General features: G+C 41.7%; 2 protein-coding genes across 5 annotated transcripts in view; one reads left to right on the top strand and one right to left on the bottom strand.

The window, feature by feature from the left end:
- SERP1 (stress associated endoplasmic reticulum protein 1) lies at positions 1-1,989 on the bottom strand. Its single transcript, XM_073359701.2, has 3 exons — positions 1,665-1,989; positions 1,341-1,416; positions 1-288 (listed from the first exon to the last, which is right to left on the bottom strand). The coding sequence occupies exons 1-3, from the start codon at positions 1,746-1,748 to the stop codon at positions 248-250; spliced, it is 201 nt and encodes a 66-aa protein (XP_073215802.1). The 5' UTR covers positions 1,749-1,989; the 3' UTR covers positions 1-247.
- Positions 1,990-2,049: 60 nt separating this feature from the next.
- The window catches only part of EIF2A (eukaryotic translation initiation factor 2A), a 33,075-nt gene continuing 14,245 nt past the window's right edge, over positions 2,050-20,879 (top strand). Inside the window, exons 1-9 of one of the 4 annotated variants that reach the window (XM_073359698.2) lie at positions 6,010-6,070; positions 7,754-7,844; positions 11,248-11,317; positions 11,729-11,803; positions 13,293-13,411; positions 17,181-17,280; positions 17,676-17,758; positions 20,013-20,086; positions 20,218-20,362. In XM_073359698.2, coding sequence (XP_073215799.1) covers position 7,844; positions 11,248-11,317; positions 11,729-11,803; positions 13,293-13,411; positions 17,181-17,280; positions 17,676-17,758; positions 20,013-20,086; positions 20,218-20,362 — 667 coding nt within the window. In that variant the 5' untranslated portion in view covers positions 6,010-6,070; positions 7,754-7,843. Of the gene's footprint in view, positions 2,257-6,009; positions 6,071-7,753; positions 7,845-9,707; positions 9,906-11,247; positions 11,318-11,728; positions 11,804-13,292; positions 13,412-17,180; positions 17,281-17,675; positions 17,759-20,012; positions 20,087-20,217; positions 20,363-20,879 lie in introns of those variants that run through there. The other 3 variants (XM_073359697.2, XM_073359700.2, XM_073359699.2) reach the window with 3 other exon arrangements.

The raw sequence follows: 20,879 nt of genomic DNA, 5'->3' as shown, positions 1-20,879 counted from the left end.
TTGTAGATCAACAATAGAATTTTATTGCTTTATACATGTGGTGCTTTTCAAGGCACTGTGGTATTGACTAGAAAACTTGGAATGACTTGTGAAGGAACCTGGAATGACATATGGCCAATATGGAAAATCGTTCTGGAGCAGGACAGTATCATGAATTAAGTTTTCAGACCAGGGTATCAAACATTAGGAATGACAGTTCATTGTAATTCACAGGAAGATGAAAATAACTTGTTTAAGGTCAGCGCCTTCACATGCCCATCCTGATACTCTGAATAATTTGGAAGATAGCTGCAAAAGAAAAGATGAATACAAGTGATGCTTACCAAATAGGCCAAACAAATCATAGTTAATACTTGCAAGAATCAACAGACACATCAATCGCACACATTCATGAAGACACACAAGTTTTTTTCTTAAATGGCCAATTTTGAAAAAAACTGCCAGAGATCCCTTTAAAGGGTATATCCTTTGTATTCGTAATGGCTTAAAAGTTAAGGCTCCCCCTATTTATATGGATCTTTTCAGCAAAGGAGACTGATCAAAGAAGAAACAAAATACTGTCTAATGTGAAAAGAGAAGTTTCTCTAAAAAGTTAATCATAGATATATTACTAGGAACCAACAGTAGGCACTAAAGATTGGTTACTTTGCTTTACCCTGTTAAGTACAGTGCTAAAGCAATAAAGGATACAAGTGTAAAAACCCTACTTTGAGTGATTTGTTACTTGATCCTTTAGACTCTGTTATATAATACAAATTGCATGGCTGAATGCCATACCTTGAGCAAGGTTAAGGTTGATAAGCTCAAAACAGGTGCACTACTAACAAGATATTCCCAATCACAGTGTACAGGTACTCACTAAAGTTAATATGATTAGCAGATACACATCTAACTTGCTAATGTTAGGTTGTTTTAAATATTTTTTATAGCTTTCTCATTTATATAGTAAAGTCATTTCCAGATGACCACTGTGTTTGTTAAGATCAGTAACTACACAGAAAACCTGTAAGTCTATGTGTGGCTTTTTGCATCTTTCAAGATTTGTCATTTAAATTAGTTCCTCTTTAACTCTTGCCAGGGGGTGGCAGTGAGGAGTGACACCACCTGGGACACCCATCTCACCTGCACACTAATCAGTACCTCCTTTCAGTCCTGCCCCAAGAAAGGTCAGTCACCTGCTGGGCTTTCTCCAGTGATCAGAGGAAGAGCGGGCACAGCCACAGGCCTGGGAGTTGTTCCAAGAGGACTCTGGCCCCGCTGCTCACAGGCAGGGAAAGGCCTGGCCTCCCTCTCAAGTATGGAGGGGGCACAGCATGAGGTGACCCCTATGCAACGCTTACCTGAGCCACAAACCACAAAGATGAACAGCGCCAACAACCAGGGCCCCACGGATGCCTTCTCCTCGGGGGCGTTTCTCTGCAGGGAGAGCAGCAGCATCAGGGCCAACTCCCCTCCAACCAAGCCAACCCCCCCTGGCTCTGAGGGCGCGCACTGACCCACATGCTCCGTCCCCACAGCTCCCCATGCCCTGCCAGGTCCCCACCAGATCCCAGAGGGAATAAAGCAGTTCACCTACAGGGTCCTCCTACCCGCTCCCCCGGCCCCGCTCTGGGGCACTCTCCGCCCCCGCCCGCCAGAGCACGGCTAGGGGCCCCCGCCCGTACCGAGGTCTTGGCGACGTTGCCCCGCTGGGTGATGTTCTTGCTGTGCTTCTCGTTCGCCATCCGGATCCGCTGCTTCGCCACCATCTTCCCCCCGCGCCGCCGGGGGCCCGGGCTACTCCTCCCCGCTGCTCTGTGGACGTGAGAGAAGCGACCGCCCCGGCCTGGCCACTCAACCGCCGAGTCTGTGCCGGGCTGGGGGGGTCTCAGGCACTCAACGCCGCCCGCTTCTCCCAGACCGCTGCCAGCGTAAGCACTAAGATGACGTCCCGCCCAGCGGAAACACGCAACGCGGGGAGGAAGGGGGGCGGCGGCCACCCGGAAGGGCAAAGGTCTCCGCTCTCACGGAGCGTCCAACCCGCTCGCCCTACCCCACTACTTCCGGGTCAACGGTAACGGAGGGGCTATCTGAGGCAGGAAGGCGCACTTCCTCGAAGCACATGACCACAGAAACCCACGTAGCCCAGGAGGCGGTTCCCGCTATCGGAGACCTGGGCGACGTGTGTTTTCTAGAGGCTCTGCTGGTGACCCTTGACCCGGAAAGAGAAGTTCTGCGTCCGACTCAACATGGCGCCTTCCACGCCGCTTTTGGCAGGTGGGTTCTGTGCCAATGGCTAAGGCCAGCGGCATAGGAGCAGGTGTCGCTCGGAGGAGCAGCGCCTGCTCCGCTCCCCTTGCGGGGAACTTCCCAGTCATCCTGCGCTGCTAAACCCTGTCCCGCCGCCCTGTTCCCACTCTACTTTCAGCGGCACCTTCCCCAGCCGGGCCATGGTCTCCCTGCCGCTTTGGCCCCGGTGTCCCGGCTCCTTCCCTCCCCCAGGCCTCACTGCGTTGGTTGCCCCCCCCCCCCCGTGCCCTCGCGTCCCCTGTGGCCCCGGCACGTTTCTCGAGCGCGGGCTGCGATGGCCCGTTTGCGCTTGGTGCCGTTGAGTCTCTGCCCTGTGGAGCGTCACACGCTCCATCTCCGCCTGGCGCCTCAGTACGCAGGGAGGGGGGCCGTGCCCGTACAAGCTGCCCTGCCAATGGGATCCCACCACACTCTCGCGTGACACGGGTGCCGTTCGCACGTGGTGGTGCGCCTAAGCCTAAGCAGTTTTGGTGTTTGGGGGGCTGTGGTATTGTTAACTTGGTGCGCTACATCAGCGTGCAACATTACACAGACCTGGAGTTTCCCATGTGACTCTGTTAGATCTGGAGTTGCTTTTGATACTATTTACCTTGAGCGGTAACTAGAATGTGGCTGTAATTATTAGTAGGAGTGTATGGAGTTCTGAAATAGCTAAATTCCTTTCGATTCATTTTGATAGGATACAGAGCATAATGCTGTAGCCAGGCCTTCAGATTTGGAGTTCCAGAGCATTCCAGTGTACTGCCCTCATTTTCATTATATATGTGAGGCTGCTAGGGGAGATAGTGAGGAGGTATGCGCTGTGGTATCTCCAGTATTTGGATGACAGCCAGCTCTGTATCTGCATTTCATAAGACTTGATGGATAGGATTGACCCAGTGTACTTAGTGCTTAGCTGAAATCAGGATTTGGATGAGTTAGCTGAACTCTGTTGTCTCTGCTAAAACTGAGATTGTGCTGGTGGAGTAGAGTACTCCGCTGGAGAAATGGATGATAATGATAGTTGTTCCTTCAGCTGGAGGAGCTTGATCAGTGCTTGTTAATCAGAACCTTGGGGTTCTGTGGGACTCACTGCTGCTTATTGACCAGAAAGCTGCAATGGCTAGGACGGTGTTTCATAGTTAATTCTTAACCAGAACATTTTGACCTTTACTTTTGAATGTAGACCTGCCCAGTGATCAATTTATTTGTTACCTCAGGACTAGACCACTGTGCTATTTTCTGCATCAGGCTACGCCTTAAAATTATTTAGGAACACTGGCAGGTGCAGAATATGTTACTTTGCTAGTTCAAGAATGTTTCTCAGCGGGTTCCCCACGTTAAATATTAGTATTCTAAAGAGCATGTTTAAGAGGAAAGCAGCACGGTCTGGTGATTAGAACACTGTGTAGGGGAGTCAGGAGACCTAGTTTCTATTCCCATTTCTGATACTGACTCTTTGTAACTATAGCCAAGCCACATAACTTCTCTGTGCCTCAATTTTTCTATATGTAAATGGAAATATTTCCCTAACTCATTGGGATGCAGAGAGTCTACATTTATTGTTGGTAAAGTGTTCTGAAATCATTACATAAAAGGTGACTCATGTAAGTACTGTCTTTACTGCATGTTGTGGTATGCTCAGACTCCATTCAATACAGTATCTTCTGTCTTTCTCTTTCCCACCTCTCCAGGCTACCTGGAAAGAAGGGAATGCATTTTTCCTTCTGTTCCTCACCTCTGGAAGTGAGGAGTCACTTTTTGCTCCTGGCTGCTTGGATGTAAAGGGGATTTCAACTGTTCAGATTTTTCTGCCCCCTTGTCAGCTCTGTCTCTTGCACTGTTCTCTACTGCCTGTGGTCTTTACAATGTCAAGTTGCACAGGGAGCACTCCTCGCACAGGTGCTTCACTCTTTCTGAGAGTAATGCCAAGGAAGTGGAGGGCATTCTGTGTCAAAGAATTAAAAATTCTACATGCAATATTTAAAATTCTGCAAATGTTGTCAAATAAATGTGGAGGCTCCAGCATGGCATTGGGGAGCACAGGCCACTGGTTGCACAGAGGTAGGAGATCATTATGCGTCTCCCCGCCCCCACCCCCCTGGACACTAACTCGGTGGTGAGGCTGCACCCAACCCTGATACAGTGCAAGGACTGGTCCTGCCCTAGAAACACCCCAGAGCCCTGCTCCTCCATGCCAGGTGCGGGCAGGCAGGCTCAGCATGGCAGGATCCAAGTGTGGAGGGGCTTGGTATGGGTTGAAAGGTTTCTGTGTGGGGCAATCTGGGTATGGGAGAGGTCGGTGGGTGATCTGGGGGCGGGAGTGGGGGCAGGATCTGGATGCACAGGGGCTTGTTGGGGGTTCTGGGTGCAATGGGAATGGGACTCTGTGGGGGGGGGGTCCAGGTGAAGGTGGTTGGGGCTCAGCAGGGGTAGTCTGGGTTTGGGAGGGATAGAGCTCAATGAGGGGCTGGGGATGGGGGTGTCCAGGTGCTGGGGGACTGGGGCTCAGTGGGGTTGGGATCCAAGTGCAGCTGGTTGGGGCTCGTTCATGTGGGGTTCTGGGTGCGGGAGGGGTGGGTATGAGGGGGTTTGGATGCATGGGAATTGGACGGATGATGGGGGAGCAGCTCCCTGTATGGTGACCCCCTCCCCCTGCAGCTGAGGAACAATGGGTGAAGGAAGTGCCGGGGGGGGGGGTGGGAGTTTGCAGAGTTCCTATAGCTGGTGGAGAAATCTGGGGGTGAGTCTGACCCGGCTCCGATGCTGTGCAGGGGAAGAGGAAGTCCCATCTTCCCCAGCCCAGCGGGACTAGGAACTGAGCCTGGCACAGGGTAGGAGCCACCAGCCAAGTCTTTCCCAGTTTTGACCCCACCCCACAGTGATTTACCTCTCTGCCGGCTGCCTTGGGCACCCAAAACATACTGCTGGGAAGGGTTGAATGACTGCTTTGGTGGCTTCCCTTTGCTTCCATGTCATAAAGTCATTTTTCTGCAGGGAAATAAAGAACTCTGTGAGGGACATACATTCTGCGCATGCGCAGTGGTGCAGAATTCCCCCAGAAGTAAATATCACTGATTTAGGCCACATCTACACTGGAGACCTTACAGATGTACTGCTGTACCAATGCAGCTGTATTGTTTTAAGATCTCCCATGTAGCCGCTCTATGCCCATGGGAGAGAGCTCTCCAGGTTGGCATAATTAAACCACCCCCAATGAGCTGTGGTAGCTATGTCAGTGGGAGAGCGCCTCCTGCCAACATAGGTCTGTGCACACCAGTGCTTCTGTTAATGTAACTTGTGTCACTCAGAGAGAAGTTTTTTTCACACCCATTAGTGGTATAAATTTTATTGACAAACGTGCTAGTGTAGACACAATTAGATGTTAAGATCTTGATATCAGGTTGTCCATTTGATATATATGACCATTATGTCATAGTAAGGGTTGTTTTTCAGTTTCCTTTAAAGATTTTTTTAAAAATATTTGTCTGAAAGTGATTTGAAAAATGAGACTATCAAATATTAATAAGATGTAAAAACTTTAACAACTATTCTTTTTTTTAAAATGCTGCATGATAGAGGAAATAAGATCATTCCATTAATAGAATTTTTGAAGAACAGAATAAAATAATTGAAAATGTGTAGAACTTTTTTTAACTCCTTCAGACACCATTGAGGAACTGCTATATTTGTGAGTGATTTTCACTGCAAGTCAGACTTACTTATTTTTAAGGCCAGAAGGAGCCAGTGTGATCATCTAGTCCAGTGGTGGGCAAACTGCGGGCTGCACGCATTTTCATTGGTAGGTTGAAGAGACATCTATTATCAAGTTTCTGTTCCCCGTTAAAGTGCTTTCAGACTGTAATCAAGTCACCCCTTAAGCATCTCTTTAATAAAGCTACATAGATTGAGCTTCTTTGAGTTTCTTAATATAAGGTAAATTTTCCGGTCCTTTAATAATTTTCAGACCATTTTCTTAATTCTCTCCAATTTTTCCAACATAATTCTTGAAGTGTGGACACCAGAACTGTATTCCAATACCAATTGTATCGGTGCCAAATACAGAGATAATGTAACCTCCCAATTCCTCCTCAATATTCCCTTATTTATACATCTAAAAATCACATCAGACCTTCTAGCCACAGCATTGCACTGGAAGCTCACATTCTTCTGATTATCCATTGTGATCAAGTGTTTTCATTAGTATGGCCTACTTTTGTTTCCAGATGTGTGGCCTTATATTTAGTCACACCAAAACATATTTTTTTGTTTGCACCCCGCTTAGCAAGTGATTCACACTACTCTGTTTCAGTGAATTGTCCTCTGTTTTTTTTATCAGTCCCACAATTTTTGTATTATCTGAAAACTTTGAGTAATGATTTTATGTTTTCCTCCAGGTTATTGATAAAAATATTAAATAACATAGGGTTGAGAAACTATTCCTGTGGGATCCCAGTGGAAACAACCTCCTTGAACAGGAGTTTTCATTTACAGTTACATTTTGAAATCTATCAGATAGCTAATTTTTAATCCCTTTAATACATGCCATGTTGATTTTGTTAGCTTTAGTTTCCTAATCAAAATGGCAGTACCAGGTCTCATGTTTTAGAGAAATCTACTTATATTACATCAGCAGAATTATCTTTATTAACCAAACTTGTAATTGCATAAAAAAAAATCAAATTAGTTTGCCAGATTTATTTTCCATAAATCCAGATTGATTGGCATTAGTTTGAATACCCTCTTTAAATTCTTTATTAATTGAGACCCATATAAACTGTTCCATTATTTTTCCTAGAATCAGATTCAGACTGACAGGCCTACAGTGACTCAAGTCATCCTGTTTAATCTCTTAAAATATGGCACAACATTAGCTTCCAGTCCTTCTGGAACATCATAAGTGTTCCAAAACTTATTAAAAATTAACATTAACAGTTCAGAGAGCTCATTGGCCAATTTTTTGAAAATTCTTGGGTGCAAGTTATCCTGATCTGACTATTTAAAGGTGTCTAACTTCAGTGGCTGTTTAACATCCTCCTTAGTTACTGTTGGAATAGAAAGTATTTCATTATCATATGAGTTAAATACATTATCTGTCTTTTTCACAAATACTGAGCATAAATATTTATTGAACACTTCTGACTTGTCTTCATTATTATTGACAATTCTACAAAATCCATCTAGTAAAGAACTAATAACATTATGTATTAGGGTTCCTTTTGTTCCTAATATACTTCAAAAACACATTCTTGTTGTCTTTAATTTTACAGGCCATAGGTTTCTCCTTGTGTTCTTTTGCTTCCCTTATCAATTTTCTGCAATTTTTAGTTTCTAATTTAAATTCATTGCTGTCAACTTCCCCTTTAGAACAGGGTCAGATTTAACTTTTTATGTTAGAATTTGATGAGAGAATCTGACATAGACACATTATTCTAATTTTTTATTCCCAACTTTTGAGAGATATTACCGTGTATATTTCTTTCAGACCCTTCTGTAAACCATCTGCATGTGGACCTTCCATTGAAATCAGTGTATGAAGAACTAGAAGGATTGGGCCTCTTATCAGATAACCTATAGTAAATTTTGTTTTGATACCTACTAAAAAGCAACACAAAACTTGTTATTTTTGTTCATTCTGTTGTAGCCAACTCATGTGAATATACTAAGGCAATATCTTTGCTTTTTGATTAATCTTTAACCTTTAGAATTAAAAAATTAAGTAACAATCTTATTTTCTCCTCAGAATAAATTCAATTATTATAAAAATAATCAAAATAATATACAGTAATTTTTTTAAAAAAGGAGTTGGGGTAATATTTGTCCTAGCTCTCTCGATCTCCACAAGAGGAAGATTGCTATTCTTTTTATTATTTTCAACTTGGAAGTTCACAAAGATATAGGGCTTGCAGTGCAGTGCAAGGTATTTTTATGAAGACCATGATAAGCCATTTATACATGATAGCTCTGGCAATGATTTGATCTTGTAGTAATTTGCAAACTGTGCTAGACTATAATGTCTATTATCTGAAATAATCTATACTTGAAAAGGGACAAACCATTTACAAAAGATAAATAATGTTTAAACCGATGAAAAGAACTTTTCAAGGAAATGTATTTAGAAGAGGTCTAGATGTGCTGAATATGTTTTAATTATTCTTTTTATATTTTTTTAAACTTGTTCATTGTAGACCAGTCCAAGTGTAATTTGCAAAGTCTAGACTAAAAGTTTTAATTTATAGATCTAAATTCTTTTCTAAGAAGGAGAGAAAGATCCATGTAGCATTCTCAAAAACTTCCAAAGGATCATAATGTCAGTATATCTGCTGATCTGTAGTAAATAGATCAATACATAGTTTATTCAAATTGTATATTTCTCTGGGCAGAGACCTGCCCCTTTATTTTCCTGTTATGCATTTAGTACATTCTGGGTTTGGGATGCTATAGTAGTTAGGTAATAAATATATCATCCAAACTGTGCTGCTATGTATCAGAGGGGTAGCCATGTTACTCTGTATCCACAAAAACAACAAGGAGTCTGGTGGCACCTTAAAGACTAACAGATTTATTTGGGCATAAACTTTCATGGGTAAAAAGCCCCACTTCTTCAGATGCACTGAGTGAAAATTACAGATACAGGCATAAATATACTGGCATGTGAAGAGAAGGGAATTACCTTACAAGTGAAGAACCACTGCTGACAAGGCCAATTCAGTCAGGGTGGATGTGGTCCACTCCCAATAACTGAGGAGGAGGTGTCAATACCAAGAGAGGGAAAATTGCTTTTTTAGTGAGCCAGCCACTCCAGACCCTATTCAAGCCCAAATTAATGGTGTTAAGTTTGCAAATGAGTTGTAGCTCTGCAGTTTGTCTTTTAAGTTTTTTTGTTGAAGGATGGCTACTTTTAAATCTGTTATTGAATGTCCAGGGAGATTGAAGTGTTCTCCTACTGGCTTTTGTATGTTACCATTCCTAATGTCTGATTTGTGTCCATTTATTCTTTTACGAAGAGACTGCCCAGTTTGGCCAGTGTACGTGGTAGAGGAGCATTGCTGGCACATGGTGGCATATATCACATTAGTAGATGTGCAGGTGAATGAGCCCCTGATGGCGTGGCTGATGTGGTTGGGTCCTCTGATGGTGTCGCTAGAGTAGATATGGGGACAGAGTAGGCAGCGGGGTTTGTAACAGGGATTGGTTCCTGGATTAGTGTTTCTGTGGTGTGGTGTGTAGTTGCTGGTGAGTATTTGATTCAGGTTGAGGGGCTGTCTGTAAGCGAGGACTAGCCTGCCTCTCAAGGTGTGTGAGAGTGAGGGATCGTTTTCCAGGATAGGTTGTAGATCGCTGCTGATGTGCTGGAGAGGTTTTAGCTGGGGACTGTACGTGATGGCCAGTGGTGTTCTGTTGTTTTCCTTGTTGGGCATGTCCTGTAGTTGGTAACTTCTGGGTACCCATCTTGCTCTGTCAATCTGTTTCCTCACTTCCCCTGGTGGGTATTGTAGTTTTAAGAATGCCTGATAAAGCTCTTGTAGGTGTTTGTCTCTGTCTGAGGGATTAGAGGAAATGCAGTTGTATTTTAGGGCTTGGCTGTAGACAATGGATCGTGTGATGTGTCCTGGATGGAAGCTGGAGGCATGTAGGTAAGTATAGCGGTCAGTAGGTTTCCGGTATAGGGTGGTGATGATGTGACCATCACTTATTTGCACGGTAGTGTCCAGGAAGTGGATCTCTTGTGTGGACTGGTCCAGGCTGAGGTTGATGGTGGGGTGGAAATTGTTGAAATCCTGGTGGAATTCTTCAAGGGCCTCCTTCCTGTGGGTCCATATGATGATGATATCAATGTAGCGCAAGTAGAGGAGGGGCTCTAGGGGACGAGAGCTGAGGAAACGTTGTTCTGACTCAGCCATAAAAATGTTGGCATACTGTGGGGCCATGCGGGTACCCACAGCAATGCCGCTGACTTGAAGATATAAGTTGTCCCCAAATCTGAAATGGTTGTGGGTGAGAACAAAGTCACAAAGCTCAGCCACCAGGTGTGCTGTGGCCTCATCAGGGATACTGTTCCTGATGGCTTGTAGGCCATCCTCCTGTGGAATGTTGGCGTAAAGAGCTTCTACATCCATGGTGGCCAGGATGGTGTTTTTCAGGAATCACCAATGTAGTTTCCTCAAGAAGTTGGTGGTGTCTCGAAGATGTGCTGGTAGCATAGGGTCTGCGGAGAGAGTTCAAGTAGCCAGATAATCCTGCTGAAAGAGTGCCAATGCCTGAGATGATGGGGGCATCCAGGATTTCCCGATTTATGGATCTTGGGTAGCAGAAAGAATACCCATGGTCGGGGCCCTAGGGGTGTGTCTGTGTAGATTTATTCCCATGCTATGTATGTACTGCTGTGACAATGTCAGAATTCCAGGTTTGTTGGTGAAATCACAAAACAAATGTAAAGTTGCCACACTTACCAAAAAAACCCCTACTATCTTTAATATCCTATGAAAACACATAATATTTAACTACTGCTTATGCATTTCTAATATCATGGGATACCAGACTTGACTTTAAGTGTTGTCACTTTACATTTGTTTTGTGACTTCAGTAACAAATTTGGAATGATTCTGGAAAGTCAGCTAATCTGATTTTTTTTTTATTATTATTATTATTATACACTACAAAGTCCTTCCTAATGGATAGTTTGGGAATGAATCTGGATGTCTGTTCTACTTTGTTGCCAGGCTATAATAGCTGAAACAAGGCAGCACATTGCAGAATTCACATTCCATTTTCTACCAATATTTATTTCTTACTTGCTCTGTTTAGAGTTTAGTTTTCAAATTCAGATTTCACAGTGGACCAAACCTTGTCTCATGTCAGCCTGACTTTCTTTGCTGACACCATCTTAATATCAGTCTCAACATTGATAAGTTAGCTAGCTTCAGACCTTTTTCCAATTTAAAGTGAGTAATAGTTTATTTAACTTTTCTTTTCTAGTGCGAGGATCTGAAGGATTCTACATGGTGACTGGACCACCTAGTTTTACTGAGAATACAACACTGCAAAGGTACTGTTTTAAACATTCCATCTTTTGCAGAAAATAAAACTGTTTTTCTAAATATTTAATATACATCTAGAATTTTCATTTGGAAAAAAATCATAAAGTGAGTGCTAATGTCTGATCATGAATTAATTTTAATCTAAGTTAATAACTTAGAAAATTGGTGTATTTGAGGGCTTTACATTTGTATACGCACCATAATATTTGTATTTGTTAGTTGACTATTGCCCCACCCGAGCATGTAAGTATAATTACACAGACTGATTTTGTTATCTCTGTTATAACATAAATACTCCCCAGTAATTTCTATAAGCAGCATGGAAACTGGTTGTAACATTGCTTTTCATCTTGTTTTATGAGATACCTCTTTTGTGTGATATATTTGACTATTCATGTGTATTTGTTATGTTTTTTTAGGGACTTCGGGAAAAACTGCAAAGTTTTTGCTTTCAGTAAGGATGGTACTCTCTTTGCATGGTGCAATGGAGAAAAGTTAGTGCCGCTTTTATTATGAATGATTTTCTTTAATTGATGTTATGAGATCTGGATATATATATATTTTAGAATGTACATAAATGCTATAAATGAAAACACTACAAAGGCACTTTTTGTACTCCAGTTGCAGTGGTAGGTTTTTGTTTTCAAATTAGCATATGAATTATTTATTATTGATTTCATACATGTATAGGGCACCCATCACCATGGAATTTGGATGCTCTTTTATCAGGGGGTGATATTGTTTCTGTTCACATTGCCCAGTAAAAAATATCCAATTCCCAGTTCTGGGACTCATCCCAGGACCTTCAGCATAATAGGGTTGCAGCATGATTTCTAGGCTAAATTCTTTAAAAACAAGAGAAGGAAATGATTGTATATGGTCTTATTATTTTGAAAATATTCTGGGTGCTCAGAATGCTTGGAACTACTTGATTGTCCACCAAATGTGGAATTTTCAGTACAATACAAGGTAGTTTAAAAAGAAGTTGGCACTCTAGGCCAGATGCTGTTAGGTACCAAAATTCCTATGTTCCTAGTGAAATCAGTGGAAAATGAGGATTTTAGGCCTCCTTATTTATCGACTACACAGATTCGGGCCCTCCTATGACAAATCATGCCTCAGAAACATTCCTTTCTGCAGTAATGGCCCATTGATACCAATTGGAAAGAGGAGATAAGAACCAGTTTTGAGATTTTAAGATTCTTAATGCTCTGTTTACTCATTACCTGGCCAGTGGACAATACAAAATGTCTGTTAATGCTGATGAATGTTTTGTTCTCTGCTCAATTTTGTTCCTCAACATTTTGAGGTTTTTCTCCGCTGTGCTAGGACCTTTGTTTCAGTCAGCTGGAAAAGTCCCGTCACTGGAAGAGGGGCAGTTCATGTAACAGTGGGGAGCAAGGTCTTACTCCAGTCGCTGGAGTCTAGCAGTGGGTTGGATAGGGTATGAATCTATTTGTATATTGTTCTTTGGATTCCACATGATGCAGGTCACCATCAAACTTTAGTTTTCAAACGTATAATGTCAGGGCTGTTATCTCACCTTGTTATAGTTATTTTTTGATTGTGATGTACATGTTCTCTGGACTTACAAAAAAAATTAAATGCAGTATCTTACAGATCTAACTCTATTCTTCCTTGCTGTTGTCTATTTGTAACTCAACTTTAACGTTACAGAAACATCAGTAAGAGGTTTTTTTGTGGCAATTTTTTTAGCTGGAATGTAAATTTTTGCAGACCAAGTATGTAACATGTTTTTGACCTGAGATTTTTACTTACTAATTTACTTTTTGGTATGCTTGGATATGTGGTCTTAAAATTTGTTTTAATCAACATTTAACAAAAGGAAAAAACCCTCCTGCATTTAGTTACATTAGCCAAATGTGGAAGAAACCTAGAAGAGCCAAACATATGTGAAATGACACTGGCTATTGACTAACCAGGCTAATCAAGCTTTGTTGAAATGACCTCTCTTGGTTCCAGAGTAAATATTGTGAATGTTGCCAGCACTGAATTACTGCACTCTTTTGATCTCCCAAAGGCAGTTTGCCTTGAATTCTCGCCAAAGAATAATGTCCTGGCAACGTGGCAGGCCTACACAAGTGAGTATTTTACCATCTGTAAAAATGCATTAGGGAACTGTGCACCAACTCAAGTCAACATGAAGACTTGCCATTACTTGATTTGCATAACTATTTGCCAAAGATGTCATGGGGGAGAAAACGTTTTACTCCATGTACAGGTGCATGGTTAAGTGCATAATAAAGCGAAGATGCCTTCTGAAGCATCAGGTATGGGCCACTGGACTAGTGATCTGATCTGCTGAGCAAATGCTATGTTTTAAAAAAATTACTGAATACTACATGGAGAATATGTGTCATCTTAGTGTATGTGCAAAGTGCCTCAGGTGCCATGTGACTAGGATTCATCACTGAATTTGGTCTGCTGGTTGGGTCATTAGCTTTCCCAGTCCGGGCCAGGTACTGACTGGGAGTAAGACGTGAGCGCTGATCAATGCCTCCCAGAATATGTGTGGACACCCTAGAATACAGTTCAAACCAGCTTATAACCATGCAAATAAGATACTTTATGGAAAGAGAAAAGGAGTACTTGTGGCACCTTAGAGACTAACAAATTTGTAAGTCTCTAAGGTGCCACAAGTACTCCTTTTCTTTTTGCGGATACAGACTAACACAGCTGCTACTCTGAAACCTGTGTTTATGGAAAGAGCTCATCATAAGCTAAAGAGAAACTGAGACTTTAACATGGGAGTTTAAAGAGTGGCTGGGTGAGGTTCTAGGTGACAGAACAAATCAAAGAGTGGGACCCAACTGTGGAGAGTCACAGGAAGGGAACAGGAAGGCCAAGGTTAAAAGACTGTTGTGAACAGCCAGGTCAATAGTGTATTATAGATAATGGGTGCAATGAGTCCATGGAGAGTTTACAGTTTATGGCTATGAAAGCAAAGGTGATAGATGATGGGGGTGGATGTGGTCATGTGGGAACAAATCTTAGAGGATTTGAAACGTTTACTTTCAGTTTACCCACATGGTAGATTTTCTGAGCGCTTGACTTAATTTGTAAAACGTGTATTAAAAAAACCCCAACCTTTCCTAGGGTTAGTGACTCTATTCCTGTGCCCTTGTCTCATAGTGTAGGGAGGAGAAACCAGGAACTTCAGAGTTCTAGTCAGTTTGGGCTTTGCTGTTGACTTCCTGTATTGCCTTTGGGAAGTCTACTCCTTAAACCTGACTCTACTCTGAAAATGGACTCTTTAAAAATGGCATTGTGAGGGTTCATGTTTATTGTCCCATATGATTTCCATATCAGGCATGCTTAGGGGGAAAAAAAAACAACTAACCACCAAAGCTAGTCTGGAAAACTGAACTCTGTCACTCTGGATTCATTCTTTTTTGTGCATAAAGGTTGTGCAATCCAAATTAGTCCTTTTGTGATGGCTTGGATCACAGAAAACCCCTTGGGAACTGCCACCTGATGTGCTGAGACTACCTCTGAGCCCATTTTCCCTGACAGCTTGGGACTTCAGTGCCCTGCCTGGTTCAAGCCAGACACGCTAGCCTGCTACAAACACAAACCCAGGTCTGAACAACGTCCCCCAAAAGGTATAGGCTTAACTGAAAACAGCTTAAGAAGTGTTCCTGTCTCCACCACTCAGATGCCCAGCTCCCAATGGGGTCCAAACCCCAAATAAATCCATTTTCATAAATTGTTCACTCTCTACTGATAGAGAGAGATGCACAGCTGTTTGCCCCCCGATATTATTAATTAACTCACAGTATGTATTAAGTAAAAAGTGATTTTATTAAATACAAAAAGTAGGATTTAAGTGGTTGCAAGTAATAACAGACAGAACAAAGTGAATTACCAAGCAAAATAAAATAACACACAAGTCTAAGCCTAATAGTATAGGAAAATGATTACAGAAGAAATCACACCCTCAGAGATGTTCCAATTAGCTTCTTTTACAGACTGGTCGCCTTCTAGTCTGGGTCCAGCAATCATTCACATCCCTGTGGTTACTGTCCTTTGTTCCAGTTTCTTTCAGATAGCTTCTCCACCCCCAAAGGGGCTTATTTGCAGTGTCATTACCTGAAGCAGAATTGCAAGGGATATAATTTAGAATTTTCAGGGGCTTAAATAGACTTCCTCTTGTGGGTGGAAACCCCTTCTCCTCTCCCACAGAGAATCCAGCTCCAAGATGGAATTTTGGAGTCACATGTCCATGCATGACTCAGTTCCTTACAAGCCAGGCCACATTCCCAGGAAAGTTCAGATGTGGATTGGTTTCAGAGCGGTAGCCGTGTTAGTCTGTATCACCAAAAATAACGAGGAGTCCTTGTGGCACCTTAGAGACTAACAAATTTATTTGAGTATAAGCTTTCGTGGGTTAGAACCTACTTCATCAGATGCATGGAGTGAAAATACAGGAGCAGGTATAAATACATGAAAGGATGGGGGTTGCTTTACCAAGTGTGAGGTCAGTCTAATGAGATTAAATCAACAAGGAGTCCGGTGGCACTTTAAAGACTAACAGATTTATTTGAGCATAAGCTTTTGTGGGTAAAAAACCTTTGTAGAGATATGTAACTTGGAATATCTAGCATAAAACTCATTCCAGTTATGTTATATTTACACTCATAAGCATATTTCTATAGAGCATTATGTGGTGCAACGTCACACCCTTAATTACACTTCTGCAGCCAAATAGTCTTCAGATTATGCCCTAAGTGGAAGAATAGGTTCATAGGTAACAATCTGGTTACACAGGTTTAGTTGCCTGGAACCCAGTTATCAGTTCTGTTGATGCATGACAGAATGGAATGGACTCCACTTCATTTTTTCTCAGCTATATTGGCTCTGCATGGCTAACAGGAGTGAAAAGTTACTTTAGTTACTCAACTCAGTGGATGGGAGTCTGAATGCACCCAGGGAGCTGATCTGATTAGTAAGTAGAGGCTATTTAGTTTGTAGAATAGTACTATATTTGAATAGTAGTGCCTTGCTACCTCCCAGAGATGAAAATTAACTTGGTTAGTGTTTGAGTTGCACAGTTAAAAGGTAAAGTGCAATTCAAGTGCAAAGTAGTATTATTAATGGTCAAATCATTTACTACTGTGGTAACAATTTTGGATATAAAAAAAATCTTCTTATTCTTTTACAATTGATGAGCTATCTTCTGTGGGGAAACCTGCTAGAGGCTATGCTGGGGGAGACTGTTAATGTTGCTTACGGCACCCTAGGAAGCTAAAGGAACCACAGAATGAAGAATGGAAAAATAGTTTAGAGACTGGAAATTAGGAGGAAGAATCAGGAACCGTTGCTGATAACGGAAAGTCATCTCTGCAATAAATACTTTTTAATGTTGCAGATGGCTAATACAATAAAAAAATTAATTAATTCAGCAAATCTAACTTGTGGTTTGCTGATAAATGGAAAGGAAGTGACATAGTCATTTGAACATCTTAGCAAATAACAAAACATAAATTTGGATACTTAACTACAAGGCACTGATCAGGAATATCACAGCATTGAAGAATGCTGGATGCTTCACTAGTGCAAGGTAGATCCAGTAAACTGGAGGAGCATAGCTCCCAGATTTAAAGAGAAAGTAGATATGTGGTTGCATAAAATAAGCAGCTGGTCCAAAGAAGGAGTAGGTGAAAGCCTTATACTGTCAGAATCTGCCAAATTTAGGACTTGATCTTGCAAGGTGCTTGCACATTCATAAGGGTGTTTAGCCCTTTGCAGGATCATGAAAGGTCATTGTTAGGGTGGAATAGGATGGTGAGTGAAGCAGACCTAAACTTACTCCTGGGGCCACCACTGCAAACCTATGTTTTTTTATTACAGCTGCTAAAGATGGCACAGCAGGCATGCCCAATCTACAACTTTATGATGTGAAAACTGGGAAATGTTTAAAGTCTTTCATCCAGAAAAAGATGCAGAATTGGTAAATAATATTTTCAAGTATTAATTATCTACAGAGAAATGAAGTTTTCAAAACCTGATCTTGAAAGTATGATTTTAATATTGTGTTGGTTCTCAAAATATTGTCTGCTACAAACTGAAAGTATCTATACTAGTATCTTTGTACACATGTGTAGTCAGTTTGTAACATAGTAAATCCACTACCATTTTTACAACTGGGGGGAAATAGTACAGTTAGTAACTGGTTGTATGATATTTTCACCACTAACCTCATATAATCTTGTAATAGTGTTGAATCTCTTTTGAGCATTGGTCTAAACTTAAGTTATGAAATGTAGTTTTTAAATATAGAGATAGTAAATGTTGCCTATTTCAATTTTTATATTGTCTTTTTTTTTTTTTTTTTTTAAACCTTAGGTGTCCTTGCTGGGCAGATGACGAAAGTATATCTGCTAGGATTGTAAATAATGAAGTGCACTTCTTTGAAAACAACAACTTTGGTATGCAAACATTTCTAAGATTTGGCTTCATTGCATTCTAGATATGTCTCTTTTGCCTATCTTCACCCTTTTTACATTTTTCTGATTTTTTTCATGTCGTTGGCTTTATCTGAAATATTGCTTAAATCCTCTTTTATTTTGGTACCCAGAAAAAATAAGATCTTGTGACGTCCTAGCATATTTTCAGCACATTGACATTTTTTGTTTTCTACTTCTCAACTGCCACTCTGTAATGTGAGACAGTTCCCCATTTTAGATAAAGAGGGCCATTGATCTATGCCCAGTGGAGTTCAAAGGATGTGTGTCAGTATAGAACATGATTTCTTCTGTGGGTTGTGCTCAGCTTATCTCTTTTGGGTTCCAAAGAGCCACGAGAAGATTGACACTTACGGTGATAACATTACTATGGAGCCAGGATATTTTCCAGAGTAGTTCAGCATTAACCAAAGGTATTTTGGAAGTAAAGAGAACAAGCTGAGGCAGAGGGAAGCAGATGAGGAGGAAGGAAGCCAGGAGAGTTTGGAGATACAGAATGTTGAAAATGGAAGAGAACAAAAGGAACGCCAGGGAAAGAGAAGACAAGAGAACAGTGAAAGTAGAACGGAGGAATTCAGAGAAAAAGAAAAAACGTAGATGACACACAAGTTGTTTGAGGGTTAATGGTGTAACACACTGCCTTATGGGAGACATGGCTTTAGGATTCGGGGGCAGTTTCTTCTGAAGCTCATGGAACTTGGAGATATAGAGACATGGAGACTCTGGCTCCATGCTTGTTGGAGAAGGAAGATTAGGGTGAAAGTCATGTGTGTCTCCCTCGTCCCCCCGCCCCCACAATTTGGTGACTGGTTTACGGAGTAATATTAGTGGTGTTCTGGGAGGAGGCTTTTCACCATTCTTCCCAGGTGGAAGAAACCTTCCATAATGCTCATCAAAGGGGAGGTGTTAAGGGGTTATCCTGAGAAAAATCTGTATTCTCATCAGGTGGGATTTCCTACATTGTGCTCTTGTTCTTTCCCATTTATGATCTGTTGTAGATAGAGATGAGACTGCTATGAGAGCAGACACCCTTTAAGCTTTTTATTTAACATGGATTATTATTAGGCTGTGTAAATCCTGCTGGGTTTACTTAGCAATGGGGTGGTTCATGAACTGAACCTTGAAGTTTGTTTGAGAGGTGTAGAAAACCTACATTAATTAAGCCCCAGCTGCCAAGAGAGAATTCCATGATACCGTGGCCACTTCTGCTGTACTGCCTATTGGCCACCCCCTAAGGAGGGTGCTAGGTGTTCCTTTCTCTCTCCCCCATACTCCTTCCCCGCTCCCCCCACACACAGAGGTTTTATGGTGTTGGCAGTCCACTGACCGCACAAATCAGTCAGGGTGTTCAAAAGTATGTTAGGTGCCATCTCACCCCTCCCAAAAGCTATAGTACCAGGAACAAGGCAATGACTTCCAGACTTAGCTTACGCAGGAGTTCTCCATAATCCCTAGTGTGGTAGCTAAGGAACTCCCCTATCATTTGGTAGGGAAATATGAGGTGTATCTATTAAGGTGTGGGATCATTTGTCACTTCTGCCACTAAGCTCACTCTGATAGCTGCTCAAACGAGACTCTCGTCCCACTGCCTTACTGCGAAGGAACTGGCAGCGAGTGCAGATTCACTTCCAGAGAAAATTCTTATGTGTAGGGGAGTGATCAGTTCACAGCAGGCCTTTCAGAGAACGTGCTGTGGGGAGCAATCACCTGTGTCCCATCCCCAAAGATCCAAGGAGGGGAGACTGTACAGAATGGAGCAGGATGTGTGGGAGTGGCCGCGCTTCCTCTGAAGACAGCGTAGTTAAGGTGGGTGGCTATGCCACTTGCTTTGATTGTGGAAAATGAAGTATGTTCATGGGGGGTTCAAAGACTTTCTTGCTGTGTGAACTTCTCCTCCAAGGTTTGTAGAACGTTTAAAACCCTAGGCTGGTTCAAGTGGGTTCAAAGTTTGAGGGAGACATTTCACACCCTATAATTGTCATACCTGTGATCATAAAGAGAAATAAATCTAGCAAAAACTTCAAGTCTGAGAGACTACATAATCAAAGGTGGTGATCATGCTGCTTTTGCCAAGTAAAGAATCTTTTTATGGTTAAGTACATCATTCCTTGTGTATTATCAGTGGGGTACACTCATAAAATGGTATAATATAAAAGTACATTAAGTAGTGTGAGTTAAGTGTTTTGTCATTAACCTGCCTGTAATTGTGATTTTGCAGATACTATTGCAAATAAACTTCATTTGCAAAAAGTTAATGATTTTGTGTTATCACCAGGACCACAGCCAAGCAAGGTACCTATAATTTTTATTCACAATTCATATATTTTGGTTGTCTTTAATTCCTTTAGAAATCATTGTATTTCTCTGCCTTTGTGCTCCTAAGAACAATGTATCACTAATTTAATATATTGGTGTTGATTTAGGTTTCTGTTTATGTTCCTGGAAGCAAGGGTGCACCCTCGTTTGTAAGACTGTATCAGTACCCTAACTTTGGTGGCTCTCAGTCTGCATTGGCCAATAAAAGTTTCTTTAAAGCTGACAAGGCGACAATGCTCTGGAATAACAAAGGTACAGCAGCTATTAAATTAATATCTCTTATATTTATATTCACTAACTTCAAGGTGTGGTTATTTTGCTTGCTTTTGTTTTTGTATTCGTCAAATGCAAAGACAAAAAACTTGTGTTAATGGAACATTAATGTTATAATTTTAAACACTAAAGTTCTCATAACTTGCCCACATTGTCCTTCATAATCTCGTCCCCATCTATATCTGCTCTCATTTTCTCCTAAACATCTTGCTCCATCAACTCCTTGCATACCTTTCTTTCCCCTGAACCCTATAATTTCTTCTTCCATTCTCATCTTTGCATGCTCTTTCATGCTGCCCTGTATATCTATGTAGGACTAGAAAATTGGTTATAGTTAAACTGCAGCCTCCAAAGGAAAATCCCACCACACCATTTCCTAATTCTTGTTGACACAGAACATACTATCTCCTGTTTTCACGTCCTTCTTTAAAAGGCATTTCATCCAGAAATCCTGCTTCTTTATCCTTCCTGTACCTGAACTGGTGTCATGTGTTCC

This window comes from Lepidochelys kempii, chromosome 9, assembly GCF_965140285.1.
Source record: "Lepidochelys kempii isolate rLepKem1 chromosome 9, rLepKem1.hap1, whole genome shotgun sequence".
NCBI classification, from domain to species: Eukaryota; Metazoa; Chordata; order Testudines; family Cheloniidae; genus Lepidochelys; species Lepidochelys kempii.
The sequence above is the reverse complement of the archived record's forward strand: the minus strand, read 5'-3'. Positions and strand labels throughout refer to the sequence as shown.

Excerpts from the sequence above, each read along its gene's own strand:
- SERP1 (XM_073359701.2), bottom strand. The coding sequence starts at position 1,748 with ATGGTGGCGAAGCAGCGGATCCGGATGGCGAACGAGAAGCACAGCAAG. Across the intron at positions 1,417-1,664 it reads GCAACGTCGCCAAGACCTCG|AGAAACGCCCCCGAGGAGAA; the intron begins GTACGGGCGGGG and ends CTCTCCCTGCAG. Across the intron at positions 289-1,340 it reads CTTTGTGGTTTGTGGCTCAG|CTATCTTCCAAATTATTCAG; the intron begins GTAAGCGTTGCA and ends TTTCTTTTGCAG.